Below are 13,901 nucleotides of genomic sequence, written 5' to 3' on the forward strand. Positions count from 1 at the left end.
TGAGGGACAAATGAGGAGGAATGAGGGACAGAGAGACTTTGTTCCAAATCAGGGACAGTCCCTTGAAATCAGATGTTATGTGCTCATTGCAAAAGACAAATGAATGTGTTTGGAATGCAGCTAGTGTAAAGAATTGAATTTGGCTTGGTATAAGCTTCCTGTAATCCTCTGTACAGCAGCACTGAGACTGACCTCATAAGGGATCAGTCATTGGTGTGCGCAGCCTATTGCATTAGTGTGTGCACCCCAGAGCACAAACACACATGCGTGTATATCAGCAGAGCAGTGGACAGTGTCAGCAGAGCATTTTTTTATGAGCCCCTTTGGGGGGGCTTTGGTGACGGATCAAGAGTCTAAACCAGCCCCTGATGTCCTACTTCCGAGACAGAGAAAGGGAGTGAGGACAGCGATCTCCCCACAGCCTCAGCTGCACTGAACCGTGAATGAATGGGAAGAGCTCTGCGCTGAGTGGCTTCCTGTTCATTCACAAACTGAAGCATAGTAAACATAGTTTATTATGCTTCAGTTAAGAAGAATGAACACAGTAGTGACTGGTACAGATCATTCACTGTGTTCATTCAGAAACAGAAGTGGCCTGTAAATGAAATAGTTACCGGCCCCTTCCCCTGCTCTCAGTCCTGAAACATCCCCCACATCTGCCAGCAGGAGAGGAGAGGGGGGAAGGAGGCAGTGCTGCAGGGGGAAGAAGGGACGGGGGAGCAGAAATCAGGGAGAATCGACACTGCACGGGGTGATTAAGGTGTGCTCAGGCACCACCGGCACACCCTGTGCGCAGGCCTAATAGACAGACAGCATATGGTACATGCTGACAGGATGAGAGAACTGAGAAAGCTGGTATGCTGCTGCTCCCTTATTGTCCAGTCACAGGCTAGGGGCAGGGAGAAGACTTAGCTGTGCTGCTCAAGTGTAGCATAGAAGAGTCAGGTCACCAGCTGGGCAATGCTGATTAAACTGGCCGTGTTGGGTGGGGGTGGGGGGACAAGCGAGCACCCACTATTCCCCCCCCCCCCCCCCTCCTGGACCATACCAGGCCACATGCCGTCAACATGGGGAGTGGGTGGGTGACACACAAGAGATGGAGTCTCATGATGACGTCACCGAATGGGCACGTCCCATGGCTATATAAGAACTGCCAGACACCAGAGCTGACACAACAGCGGGAGCTAGCGTCTGAGGAGGACAGGGTCGGCGGAGGGAGAAGACCAGAGGAAGAAGACACGGAGCTACGATGGGGGAAATTCTTCATTTTTAATAAAGGACTTTTCGAAACCCGTCTCTTGTTTTTTCTAACACTACACTCCTTTTTTTTTTTTTTTTGGTGAATAGGTATCCCATATGAGGGGTGGAATTTGGGGGCTTTCAGATTACGATCAGCCCCCTGCCCACAGACCCCCACGACCACCACCCCGGGTTGTCGGGAAAAGGCCCTTGTTGCCCCCTCCCCCCCCCCCACCTGCCAAAAAAAAATGTAAATGGCGTGGAGTCCCCCCAAAATACATATCAGACCTTTTATCTGAGCATGCTGCCTGGATAAGGGTCTGCCATGAATTTTAGATGGGACCCCACGCCATTTATTTTTTTTTGGCGTCAAAATCCATACCACTCTCAAAGGGCCTGGTATGGTCGGATCAAAGTTGGATCTCGTTCATTGAAGTTGCATGGAAGTCAGACATGAAGTCGCAGGGCAAAGTCGGATCAGAAGTTGTAAGACTTTCGTGTTGGATCAGTGTGAACATAGCCTAAGTATTTAATTTCTAAATATCTGCAAATACAGGGAATAAACACCTATAGTTGAACTCTGGGTGCAAAATATTCATTTAAATCTATTCCTCAATAGCCACCAGGGATATAAATAAACTTTATGTGCACGAAATGCCTTTCTAAACGCAGATATTACCATGGTAAAGTAGTGGTAATATCATCTGTGCAGAGAGCAGAGCTGTGGGAGGGACCCAGTTGACCCCACCCACTACAGGCTGCCAAGAGAAAACTACAGGAGGGGGCGGAGAAAAGACCAGTTACCCTGCACAAGGAGAGAGAACAGCAGTGACTGGTCTTTATAACAGGAGGCAAAGTTTTACCCTGGATTACTGCACAGATCTGGAAGAAATAAAAAATATACCAAGATTCGAGGAAGAATACAAATGACTCTTGTATTTAGATAATATTTGCGTTCAGCTTAATTGAAGACATGTATGCAGAGGGTTCTGGGAGCATGCATACATAAACTTGTCATTGCTGGTTATTTTAGTAATGTGTAATTCTGGTATTTTTTAATTTTTTTTCCAGAATTCAAGCTTCCTTGATGAGAGCTGGCTTATACCGGTAAATATTATCCTTGCTGATTTGTAGAATCTCTTCCATGGTGGTGGCTTTAGATTTGTCTGTTAAAAAGTATTTCATAGCTGTAATTCTAACTGTAAATTTAAATGCCGAATTAAAGACTCACCTTAAAAGTTCACCTTAAAAATAATAATAAATAATTAATGCGCAGATTAAAAAAAAAATTCTGCTCTGGTATGGGCAGGAAGACCAATGAACTACTGGTGGTGACAGCACTGTGTGGCAATCAGGCTCTTTTACATTGCACAACACCCTTGTACTAACATGTTTCAGGCACTTGGACTCACCTCCTGTATTAGTGTCCTCACTCTAGCTGTTTGAGCACATTTGGACAGCAGTCTGGGGGTATGGGAGTGTTAGATGTACTAGCAGATTTTAATTCACTAACAAATTGAATCTGAACTCCAGCTAATACATTATAATCAGTTACAGCAAACTGTTTTCGTTTCCTTTTTTGGATAAATGTTTTACATAAATAAAGGCTGATTTATTTTAAGCACCCCTGTCAGTGTTAAATGGTTTGTCTCATCCCTGTAACTGCTGGAGCGCTTTGTTCTTTTGAACAACAACAGACTTATTGGCCAGATCACCAGATCAAAATAAAAGAAAACAAATGCAGCCATCACAACTAAGAATTAGCCAGCTACAATATAATGTTTGCTTTCAGTTTAACCCCTTAACGCCGACCTCACCCAAATATGCAGCCCCACTAGACTGGGCTTTTTTTTTCCGTGGGGCCGCATACTTGTGTATTTCCCTTTGTGCTGGGAGCGCTTCACGATCCCAGCACAGAGACCAGGTTCTCACTGAGAGCCCAGGGCTCCGTACTAACGATCGAGACCCGGAAAACCCAATTCCGGGTCACCTGATTGCTGTGATAGCCTCTGAATAGCTACCAAAGCGATCAGTTACTGTGAAGCCTGTCCCCATGTTTTCTCACTATCTATAGCCCCATACACACTATCAGATTTTCTGCTGATTTTTTTCTTCAGATTTACCAAAACCATATAATATGAGGTCAAACCTTAGGAGTTTCAATGTGTGTGCAATCGGGCAGGCCCTTGTACTACATGGTTTTGGTAAATCTGAAGACAAAAAACAGCAGAAAATCTGATAGTGTGTATGGGGCTTATGAATGGAGAAGAGAGATACAATTGGGGTTATTTTGTTTAACCACTTGCTTACTGGGCACTTAAACACCCTTCCTGACCAGACCAATTTTCAGCTTTTGGTGCTCTCACACTTTGAATGACAATTACTCAGTCATGCAACACTGTACCCAAATGAATTTTGTGTCCTTTTTTTCCCACAAATAGAGCTTTCTTTTGGTGGTATTTGATCACCTCTGGGGTTTTTATTTTTTGCGCTATAAATGAAAAAAGACCAAAAATTTTTGAAAAAAAAAACGCATATTTCTTTGTTTCTGTGATAAAATTTTGCAAATTATAATTTTTTTTTTCATAAATTTTGGCCACAATTTATACTGCTACATATCTTTGGTAAAAATAACCCAAATTAGTGGATATTATTTGTTTTTTGTGAAAGTTAGAGAGTCTACAAGCTGTGGTGCGAATCGCACAAAATTGATCACACCTGATGTACTGGTGGCCTATCTCATTTCTTGCGACCCGAACAAGTCAGGAAAGTACAAATACCCCCCAAATGACCCCTTTTTGGAAAGTAGACATTCCAAGGTATTTAGTAAGATGCATGGTGAGGTTTTTGATGTTGTCATCTTTTTCCCACAATTCTTTGCAAAATGAAGATTTTTTTTTTTTCTCACAAAATTTTCAATGTAATAGGTTATTTCTCTCACATGGCATGTGTATACCACAAATGACACGCCAAAATACGTTCTGCTACTCCTTCTGAGTATTACGATACCAAATGTGTGAGACTTTTACACAGCCTGGCCACATACAGAGGCCCAATATTGAAATAGCACCATCAGGCGTTCTAGGAGCATAAATTACACATTTCATTTCTCAACCACCTATTAAATTTTTGAAGGCCCTGGAGCACCAGGACAATGGAAATGCCCACAAAGTGACCCCACGTGGCACTGACGACACGTGGCACTGGAGGCAGATGGCACTGGAGGCAGATGGCACTGGAGGCAGATGGCACTGGAGGCAGATGGGGCTGACAGATGGGGCTGACAGATGGGGCTGACAGATGGGGCTGGCAGATGGGGCTGGCAGATGTCGCTGACAGATGGCACTGGGGCTGGCACTGGCAGATGGTGCTGGCTATTTGCTCTGGCTAATTGCTCTGGCAAATGGGGCTGGCAGATGGCGCTGGCAGGTGGCACTGGCGCTGGCATGTGGCACTGGCAGGTGGCACTGGCAGGTGGCACTGGCAGGTGGCACTGGCGCTGACGGCACTGGGGCTGACGGATGGCGCTGGCAGGTGGCACTGGCGCTGGCAGGTGGCACTGGCAGGTGGCACTGGCACGTGGGGCTGGCGGCACTGGGGCTGACGGCACTGGGGCTGACGGATGGCACTGGCGCTGGCAGGTGGCACTGGGGCTGACGGATGGCACTGGGGCTGACGGATGGCACTGGTGCTGGCAGGTGGCACTGGTGCTGGCAGGTGGCACTGGCAGGTGGCACTGGCGGCACTGACGGCACTGGGGCTGACAGCACTGGGGCTGACGGATGGCACTGGTGCTGGCAGGTGGCACTGGTGCTGGCAGGTGGCACTGCTGCTGGCAGGTGGCACTGGCAGGTGGTGGCACTGGCACTGGCGGCACTGGGGCTGACGGCACTGGCGGCACTGGGGCTGACGGCACTGGGCCTGACGGATGGCACTGGCGCTGGCAGGTGGCACTGGCACTGGCAGGTGGCACTGGCGCTGGCACTGGCAGGTGGCGCTGGCAGGTGGCACTGGCGCTGGCAGGTGGCACTGGCGCTGGCAGGTGGCACTGGCACTACTGGCAGATGGCACTGGGCTGACAGATGGCACTGGCACTAGGGCTGACAGATGGCACTGGGGCTGACAGTTGGCACTGGGGCTGACTTACAGATCCTCTCTCTCCTCACACGCTGTCTCTGTGTGAGGAGGGAGAGACACGGCAATGGGAGATGATCTCATATGTTTACATTTGAGATCATCTCCCATTGGCAGCTGCGATCGCGCTGTGAACGGCCGCTTTGATTGGCCATTCACGGCGATCTGTATTTGCCTGTCTCCGGGAGACACGGCGAATACAAAACTTCCGCGATGCGCGCCCCAGGCGGCGTGCATTGCGGAAGTAAACACAAGGCCGTCCAGGGACGGCCAGGCGAAGGAACCCGCCTGCTCTACGGCCGTCATTCGGCTATAGGGCGGGTGGGAGGTGGTTAAAGTGGTTGTATACTTAATTTTTTAACTTTTGCCTACAGGAAAGCCTATAATAAGGCTTACCTGTAGGTAAAAAAAATATCTACTAAACCTGTACGGTGTAGGAGATATTCCCCTCGGTATGCGCCGCTGACTGCAGCGGCGCATGCGCACAAGGGGATTCTCGGCCTGAAAATCCGGCAGTGGCCGGCCGGCCAGAATGAAATCTCCCACGCGCATGCGCGGGAGTGACGATATCGCGGCTCCGGCCACTCACAGCGCCGGAGCCGCGATACCCGGAAGAAACGCAGAGGGAGCATGTCAGCTCCCTCGGCGTGGATTGGGCCAGATGTCGGGGCCTCGTTCTAAGGTAAGTATTTCATAATGAGCTAGTATGCGGTGCATACTAGCTCATTATGCCTTTTGCTTTGCAGGTTTAAAAAAAAAAAAAAAAAAATGTGCGGGTTTACTACCGCTTTAATTAGTGTCAGTGTGTGTTTTTAGGTAGGATAAAAACAAAACAAAATGTGCACTATTGTCTCTGGGCTGTACTACGGATACAAACAAAAAATAACATACAAATATATGGTATTGCTGCAATCGTCAGGAGCAGGAAAAATGATTTTGGGTTGTTCTTTGGTGGAAGGTTACGGTAATATCAAGAAATTTACAGCTACTATTAAAAAGAAAATGTGTCTATTTTAGGCCAGTTTTCCTTTGATGATAATAATAAAAAATAAAAAAAATCAGGAGATATCCATTACTATTTACCACCAATTGAATGCCCAATGTGTCCTGAAAAAAAACGTGGTATAATCCACCTGGATGCACAGGTACGATTTTACTTGATTTTACGCCGCAGGCATACCCGCGATCGTCTCACGGGATGGCTGAATGGAGAAGTGCCGTTTTAAACAGCATTTCTCCATTCTGCCTAGCAACTAGTGACGCTGATCTCTGCTCCATGTGATTGGAGCAGAGATCAGTGTTCACTAAATGAAAGCCCAACCCCCCACAGTTAGTAACACACCCCTAGGAACACTTAACCCCTACACTGCCACCCCCTGGTTAACCCCTTCACTGCCAGTGTCATTTACACAGGAATCACTGCATTTATATAGCAGTGGTTGCTGTATAACTGACAGTGGTCCCAAAAATGTGTCAAAAATGTCCGATGTGTCCGCCATAATGTCGCAGTCACAATAAAAATCGCTGATCGCCGCCATTACTAGTAAAAAATAAATAATAAAAAAAATTAATAAAAATGCCATAAAACTATCCCTGTTTTTTAAACGCTATAACTTTTGCGCAAACCAATCAATAATCGCTTATTGTGATTTTTTTTTTAACAAAAATATGTAGAAGAATACGTATCGGCCTAAATTGAGGAAAAAAAATGTTTTGCATATTTTTGGGGGATATTTATTATAACAAAAAGTAAAAAATAATGCGTTTTTTTTTTTTTAATTGTCGCTCTATTTTTGTTTATAGCGCAAAAAATGAAAAACCGCAGGGGTGATCAAATACCGTGATCAATACTGTGTCAATTTTGTTTGGGAGCCACGTCGCACGACCTCACAATTGTCAGTTAAAGCGACGCAGTGCCGAATCGCAAAAAGTGGTCTGGTCTTTGACCAGCAAAATGGTCTGGTCTGTAAGTGGTTAAGATAAAAAGCCTTCTTTGTGCAGCAGCCCCCCTAATACCCCTCTCTATCCAGCGATATTGTACGAGAGGCTCGGCTGCCCGGGACTCCCTTCCTCATTGGCTGAGACAGCAATAGGGTGCCATTGGAGGGGGTGGGGCCGGGCCGTGGCTCCATGTCTGAATGGACACACAGAGTAGTGGCTCAGCTCGGGTGCCCCATAGCAAGCTGCTTGCTGTGGGGGCACTCAACAGGAGGGAGGGGCCAGGAGCGCCAAAGAGGGACCCAAGAAGAGGAGGATCTGGGCTGCCCCTTGCAAAACGATTACACAGAGCAGGCAAGTATAACATCTTTGCTATTTTTAACAAAAAAAAAAGACTTTAATATCCTTTTAACCTCCCTGGCGGTATTCCAGAGTTTGGCTCGGGGTAAGATTTCATTACCATAAGCGGTATTCCCGAGCCAGACTCGGGATTGCATTGCTGGATCCATGGAGGAGGTTACTTACCTTGTCCCCTAGATCCAGAGATCGATCCTCCGCTCGATCTGTGACAGCGCAGAGCTCCGTTCCCTGTGAGCGTTGCAACGCACGGGGACGGAGTTCGGCGCCAAATTCAAAAAGTGAAAAACACAGTATAGATACAGTACTGTAATCTGTAAGATTACAGTATACTGTATCAAATAATTACATAATTACCCCTTTGTCCCTAGTGGGTTGTCCAGTGCATGCAGTTTTATATTATAAATACTGTTCTTTATGCCAGGAAACTGGAGATTGTCCATAGCAACTAAAAAAGTCAGTTTACATCAAAAGTGGTTATAGACCAGCTAGAAAACAGCGACAAGAATCACTCGCAGAATTGATCGATAGTAATTTGTGAGGAAATTCGTCATCAAACACTAAAAGTAATGACAGCGACAATTCTGCAACTCAGCATATTTCAGTGTTTTTGATTCGATTACATTATTGAATAATTTTTATTATTATATTATTTGTTATAATTATTTATAGTTATTTATTTGGATTATTAGTTTTTTATATATATATATATATATATATATATATATATATATATATATATACATACACATACACAGTGCCTTGCAAAAGTATTCGGCCCCCTTGAACTTTTCAACCTTTTGCCACATTTCAGGCTTCAAACATAAAGATATAAAAATTTTATTTTTTGTGAAGAATCACCAACAAGTGGGACACAATTGTGAAGTGGAACGAAATCTATTGGATTTTTGAAACTTTTTTAACTAATAAAAAAATGAAAAGTGGGGCGTGCAAAATTATTCGGCCCCCTTGCGTTAATACTTTGTAGAGCCACCTTTTGCTGCGATTACAGCTGCAAGTCGCTTGGGGTATGTCTCTATCAGTTTTGCACATTGAGAGACTGAAATTCTTGCCCATTCTTCCTTGCAAAACAGCTTGAGCTCAGTGAGGTTGGATGGAGAGCGTTTGTGAACAGCAGTTTTCAGCTCTTTCCACAGATTCTCAATTGGATTCAGGTCTGGACTTTGACTTGGCCATTCTAACACCTGGATACGTTTATTTGTGAACCTTTCCTTTGTAGATTTTGCTGTATGTTTGGGATCATTGTCTTGTTGGAAGATAAATCTCCGTCCCAGTTTCAGGTCTTTTGCAGACTCCAACAGGTTTTCATCCAGAATGGTCCTGTATTTGGCTGCATCCATCTTCCCCTCAATTTTAACCATCTTCCCTGTCCCTGCTGAAGAAAAGCAGGCCCAAACCATGATGCTGCCACCACCATGTTTGACAGTGGGGATGGTGTGTTGAGGGTGATGAGCTGTGTTGCTTTTACGCCAAACATATCGTTTTGCATTGTGGGCAAAAAGTTCGATTTTGGTTTCATCTGACCAGAGCACCTTCTTCCACATGTTTGGTGTGTCTCCCAGGTGGCTTGTGGCAAACTTTAGACGAGACTTTTTATGGATATCTTTGAGAAATGGCTTTCTTCTTGCCACTCTTCCATAAAGGCCAGATTTGTGCAGTGTACGACTGATTGTTGTCCTATGGACAGACTCTCTCACCTCAGCTGTAGTTCTCTGCAGTTCATCCAGAGTGATCATGGGCCTCTTGGCTGCATCTCTGATCAGTCTTCTCCTTGTCTGAGCTGAAAGTTTAGAGGGACAGTCAGGTCTTGGTAGATTTGCAGTGGTCTGATACTCCTTCCATTTCAAAATGATCGCTTGCACAGTGCTCCTTGGGATGTTTAAAGCTTGGGAAATCTTTTTGTATCCAAATCCAGCTTTAAACTTCTCCACAACAGTATTACGGACCTGCCTGGTGTGTTCCTTGGTCTTCATGATGCTCTCTGCGCTTTCAACAGAACCCTGAGACTATCACAGAGCCGGTGCATTTATACAGAGACTTGATTACACACAAGTGGATTCTATTTATCACCATCAGTCATTTAGGACAACATTGGATCATTCAGAGATCCTCGCTGAACTTCTGGAGTGAGTTTGCTGCACTGAAAGTAAAGGGGCCGAATAATTTTGCACGCACCACTTTTCAGTTTTTTATTTGCTAAAAAAGTTTAAAATATCCAATAGATTTCGTTCCACTTCACAATTGTGTCCCACTTGTTGGTGATTCTTCACAAAAAATTAAAATGTTATATCTTTATGTTTTGAAGCCTGAAATGTGGCAAAAGGTTGAAAAGTTCAAGGGGGCCGAATACTTTCGCAAGGCACTGTGTGTGTGTGTGTGTGTGTGTGTGTGTGTATATATGTGTGTGTGTGTATATATATATATATATATATATATATATATATATATATAAATCCATTTATGATTTCATATTTCTAATTTTATCATACCCGGGATGTCTATTAGACTCTTGTTTGGATGGATTTAAGTGAATTATTTCTAAGAATTGGAGGCCTAAAATATAAAACGCCAAATTTTCATGCACCTAAAATCTGAAATAATCATACCGCCAGGGAGGTTAATGTGTATATTTAATGCTTAAGTGTTAATTCATTTTAGTAGGCAGGATAAATTATTATTCTGGCTAGTTAGCTGATTTAACCTGCAAGCGAATGATGCACCTAAATACACGCATTTACAAGCGTCAAGGTTTTTTTTTTTTTTTTTTCCGTTTTTCTTTTTTAAATGCCACTGACTAGGACAGGCATCTAGGAGAGAGAAGGTGCAAAATGATGGCACTGCTGTGACCCCCAATAACAAAATTAGAATGAGAGATTATAAGAAAACAGTGACTGTAGACGGTGGTATGGTTGTAGCAGCTCCCCTGAGCCAGATCTAGAGTTAAAGTGATTGTAAACGATTACCTTGTAAAACAACCCATTGAGTTTCAAATAGAAATTAAAGGCAAAACATTTTGTATAGATATAAAAAAAAAGAAAACATGACAAACATCTTTTTTCCTTTTTTTTTTTTTTTTTCTAAGTGATCACATTCCCTCTGTCCTCAGGTGCATAAGAGCTGGGGGAGGAGAAGCAATGGCACACTGAGCCTCCCAGAATGGCTGTGCAGGGGAGGTATGTCAGAACAAGTCTGATCATTGGAGGAGAGCAGACTGATTTCTCACCATAGCTAGAGAACTGACCATGGTGTGCTCTGCTGCTTAGTGTGGTCAGTTTTTAATCGGAAAGCAGAGGGACTGGCAGAATCCCCAGTAATTTCACATAAAGGAGAACAGGATACTTTCTCCTACAAGTACATGGTACAGCAGACACATATCAGGAATGTGAAGCGTTGGGGTAACAAACACTTTAACCTAATGTACATAAGAGAGGACGCCTCCATCTAAATATAAACTGTTTTATTTGCATAAAATTCTAAATAAAAGTATTGCACTCACTGGATAATAAGAAGGAATCGGCACGTCCTCAATATGAATGAGGTCACTTACGGAGCAGCAAAGATCAGCAGGTAAGTGGCCGGAGTATGCAGAGTTTAGCGGGGAAGCGGCTGAATGGAAGAAGATGAGAACTACTGTGGTGCTGGGAGCTGGAAGGCAAGCTGTCCGACTTGTGCGGCAGCTGCCGGGTCTCTTCCACTTGCTCAGCAGAGATCTTTTTTGGTTTGACAAAGAGGCAGAGCCACCCGCTCGGCAGCGATCATCTGCACTTAGAGAAGACCTCACTCTGTACAGGGGGGTATGGTTAGGTGTTTCCTAACCATGCCCCCCATGTACAGAGTGATGTCATCCCTAAGTGCAGACAATTGCTGCCGGGCGGGTGGCTCTGCCCCTTTGTCAAACCAAAAAAGATCTCTGCTGATCCATAGACTTTGTTCATATTGTAGACATGCCGATTCCTTCTTATTATCCAGTGAGTGTAATACTTTTATTTTTAATTTTATGCAAATAAACAGTTCACACTTAGATGGAGGCGCCCTCTCTTGTTTACAAGACGTGTAGGAGAGATAGCCAAAGTGTACATGAGGCTTTACAGCGTACATAGACAATCAGACATGGAGCTGAGAGTCTCCTGCTAAGGAAGCTTATAATCTCCCCATTTAGGCTGGCCATACACTGCTCAATTTTTAACTGCTAAATCTGCTGAAACTGGAATTTCTTGGAGTGCAAGCACTGTTTGGGGATTCAGCAGCCACTGGAGCAGTGGTTCCTAAATACATATCTGTCAGCTGACCTTCCTCTATCCACACTGCTTAGCATAGATTGGGAAAATCATTGGATTTCTCTAGTTCAGTCCATGAGAATTTTACATTTAAATTAAATTAAATTTAAATGAAATAAGAGAATTTTAAAGCATGTATGGCCAGCTTTAGTTCACTTTCACACTGATCCATAGCAAAAACACATATGCATTTTTGCCTAAATGTTATCACGTTTGTGGCGTGTGTTTTTGATGCGTTTTTGCCATGTTTTCAATGTATTTCAATGGGGGAGTATGTTTTTGGTACTTTTTTTTTTTTTTTTTATTTTTTATTTTTTTTTAACTAAATGCGTCAGACCCGCAGTGGAAGAGTTCCTTAGGATTACATAGTCACGCATTTTTTTCCCACTATTTATAGCACAAAAGTGGAAGAAAAAGGGATCAGTGTACTACTTCAGCGCAACTTGAAAGTCACACATCATTGCGATTTGCACTGGCAATTCCATTGTGGCTTGCGACTTCATACAACAAAAGTCTATGCAAGTCACAATGAAATCAGCAAAAAGTACTGCAGTAACCTTTTTCAGTGTCACTGTGACCTGAGTTTTGGCGATTTGAGTGGTTCCATTGTGAACAATGGGGTATGACTTGTCATACAATTTGGAACTGTCACATTGCTTGACAAATTGCACTGGTGTGAACGGGTGCTTAGTCATGCAGACCAAGACATATATGCACAAGGGACAACTTGCATGGAAACAAACAAAAAAAAGAGAAGGAAGGGAACGAGAACACTCAGAGGAAACCGTATTAAAGTGTATGGGGGGGTAAAATTAAATGCAGTACATCTCTGCAATACATAGCCATTTACTTCCCCAACTTTTATTCCTTGGACCCGTCAGATAGAGAACAAATACCTGCTGATCTGCCAGAAATGCCCTCTTGTGAGCTGACAACATACAGCATTTTTGTGTACTGAGTGGTGTCAGCCCTGCTTGGTTGCCTTTACTAAACTACTCAAATTCTAACCTATCCTTTTTCACTACAACATAGCGAGTGATCATTCTGTAGATCCAAGATCACACTTAGGAGGGCTAATTAGACTCCTTGACATAACATAGGAAGAACAACTCAAAATTTTACATCACCAATAAATATGATATACCTTTCCTATTTACTAAGGCTGGCAGCATAAGGATTAAAAATAGTCAATGTTGGTTGAGAGAGTGAAGTTCTGTTTTCCTGACAGACTCCATGGCAGCCAACGTGTGGGTTTAGTCCTGGCTCCATTACCCTATAGGACGATACTCCCATAAATCTTTGCTCCCTGCCAGAGGCCGTGTTCTTTTTTTTGTCCTCCTCCAAATGACCTAGCATGTGTCTTTTTGTACCCTGAAGACTTGCATTTTTTTCAGCGAAGCGGACCGGCCGAGCGACTTGGAGTCGCATATTTCCAATAAGCTCTAGCTACTAGCGGAGTATGGAAAGGGGCATATGAAGAGGTGTATTCCTGGTCACTGACAGGTTAAACCGCATTTTAGTTGTGAGCCTAGCTACTAGCAGGTGACTATCGCCCCCCCAGAAGTCCGGCATGTGTTTGGGGACCTACCTCGGCTGGTGTCCGTGTACAGGAGTGGTGAGCTTTATGTTTTCTTCCATGGCAGCCATTCTATGTTGTTCTGTGCCTGTTATTATTTTCTCTGTGTTTTCCCCATACACCGTTCGTGCGGTGTGTCTGGCAAGCTGGGCGGCAGGTTTCCTTGCTTTCCAGCCACCCAGCTACTTCCTCGTCCGCCGCGTGGCGGGCTTCGCGCATGCGCACTAGCATTTTCATGGTGTAATTGATGACGTCATTTAGACGGCAGTTTTAAAAACAGAGAAGAGCTTGCAGAGCCTCTGGGATGCTTGCAAAGCCTGCAGTGCCATTCCTGAGTCCTGATTACTTCAGCAATAGGT

The 13,901-nt window shown here is 44.3% G+C and overlaps 1 protein-coding gene across 2 annotated transcripts in view; it reads left to right on the forward strand.

Annotated features, from left to right (window-relative positions):
* LOC143935654 (uncharacterized) overlaps window positions 1–13,901 on the forward strand; it is a 112,263-nt gene that overhangs the window by 40,936 nt on the left and 57,426 nt on the right. For both annotated transcript variants that reach the window (XM_077459682.1, XM_077459681.1), the window contains exon 7: window positions 2,311–2,346. In XM_077459682.1, the coding sequence (XP_077315808.1) occupies window positions 2,311–2,346 (36 nt within the window). The remainder of the gene's footprint in view (window positions 1–2,310; window positions 2,347–13,901) is intronic.

This window comes from Lithobates pipiens, unplaced genomic scaffold (genome assembly GCF_037356315.1).
Source record: "Lithobates pipiens isolate NorthernLeopardFrog02 unplaced genomic scaffold, aLitPip1_a1.2 Scaffold_28, whole genome shotgun sequence".
NCBI lineage: Eukaryota > Metazoa > Chordata > Amphibia > Anura > Ranidae > Lithobates > Lithobates pipiens.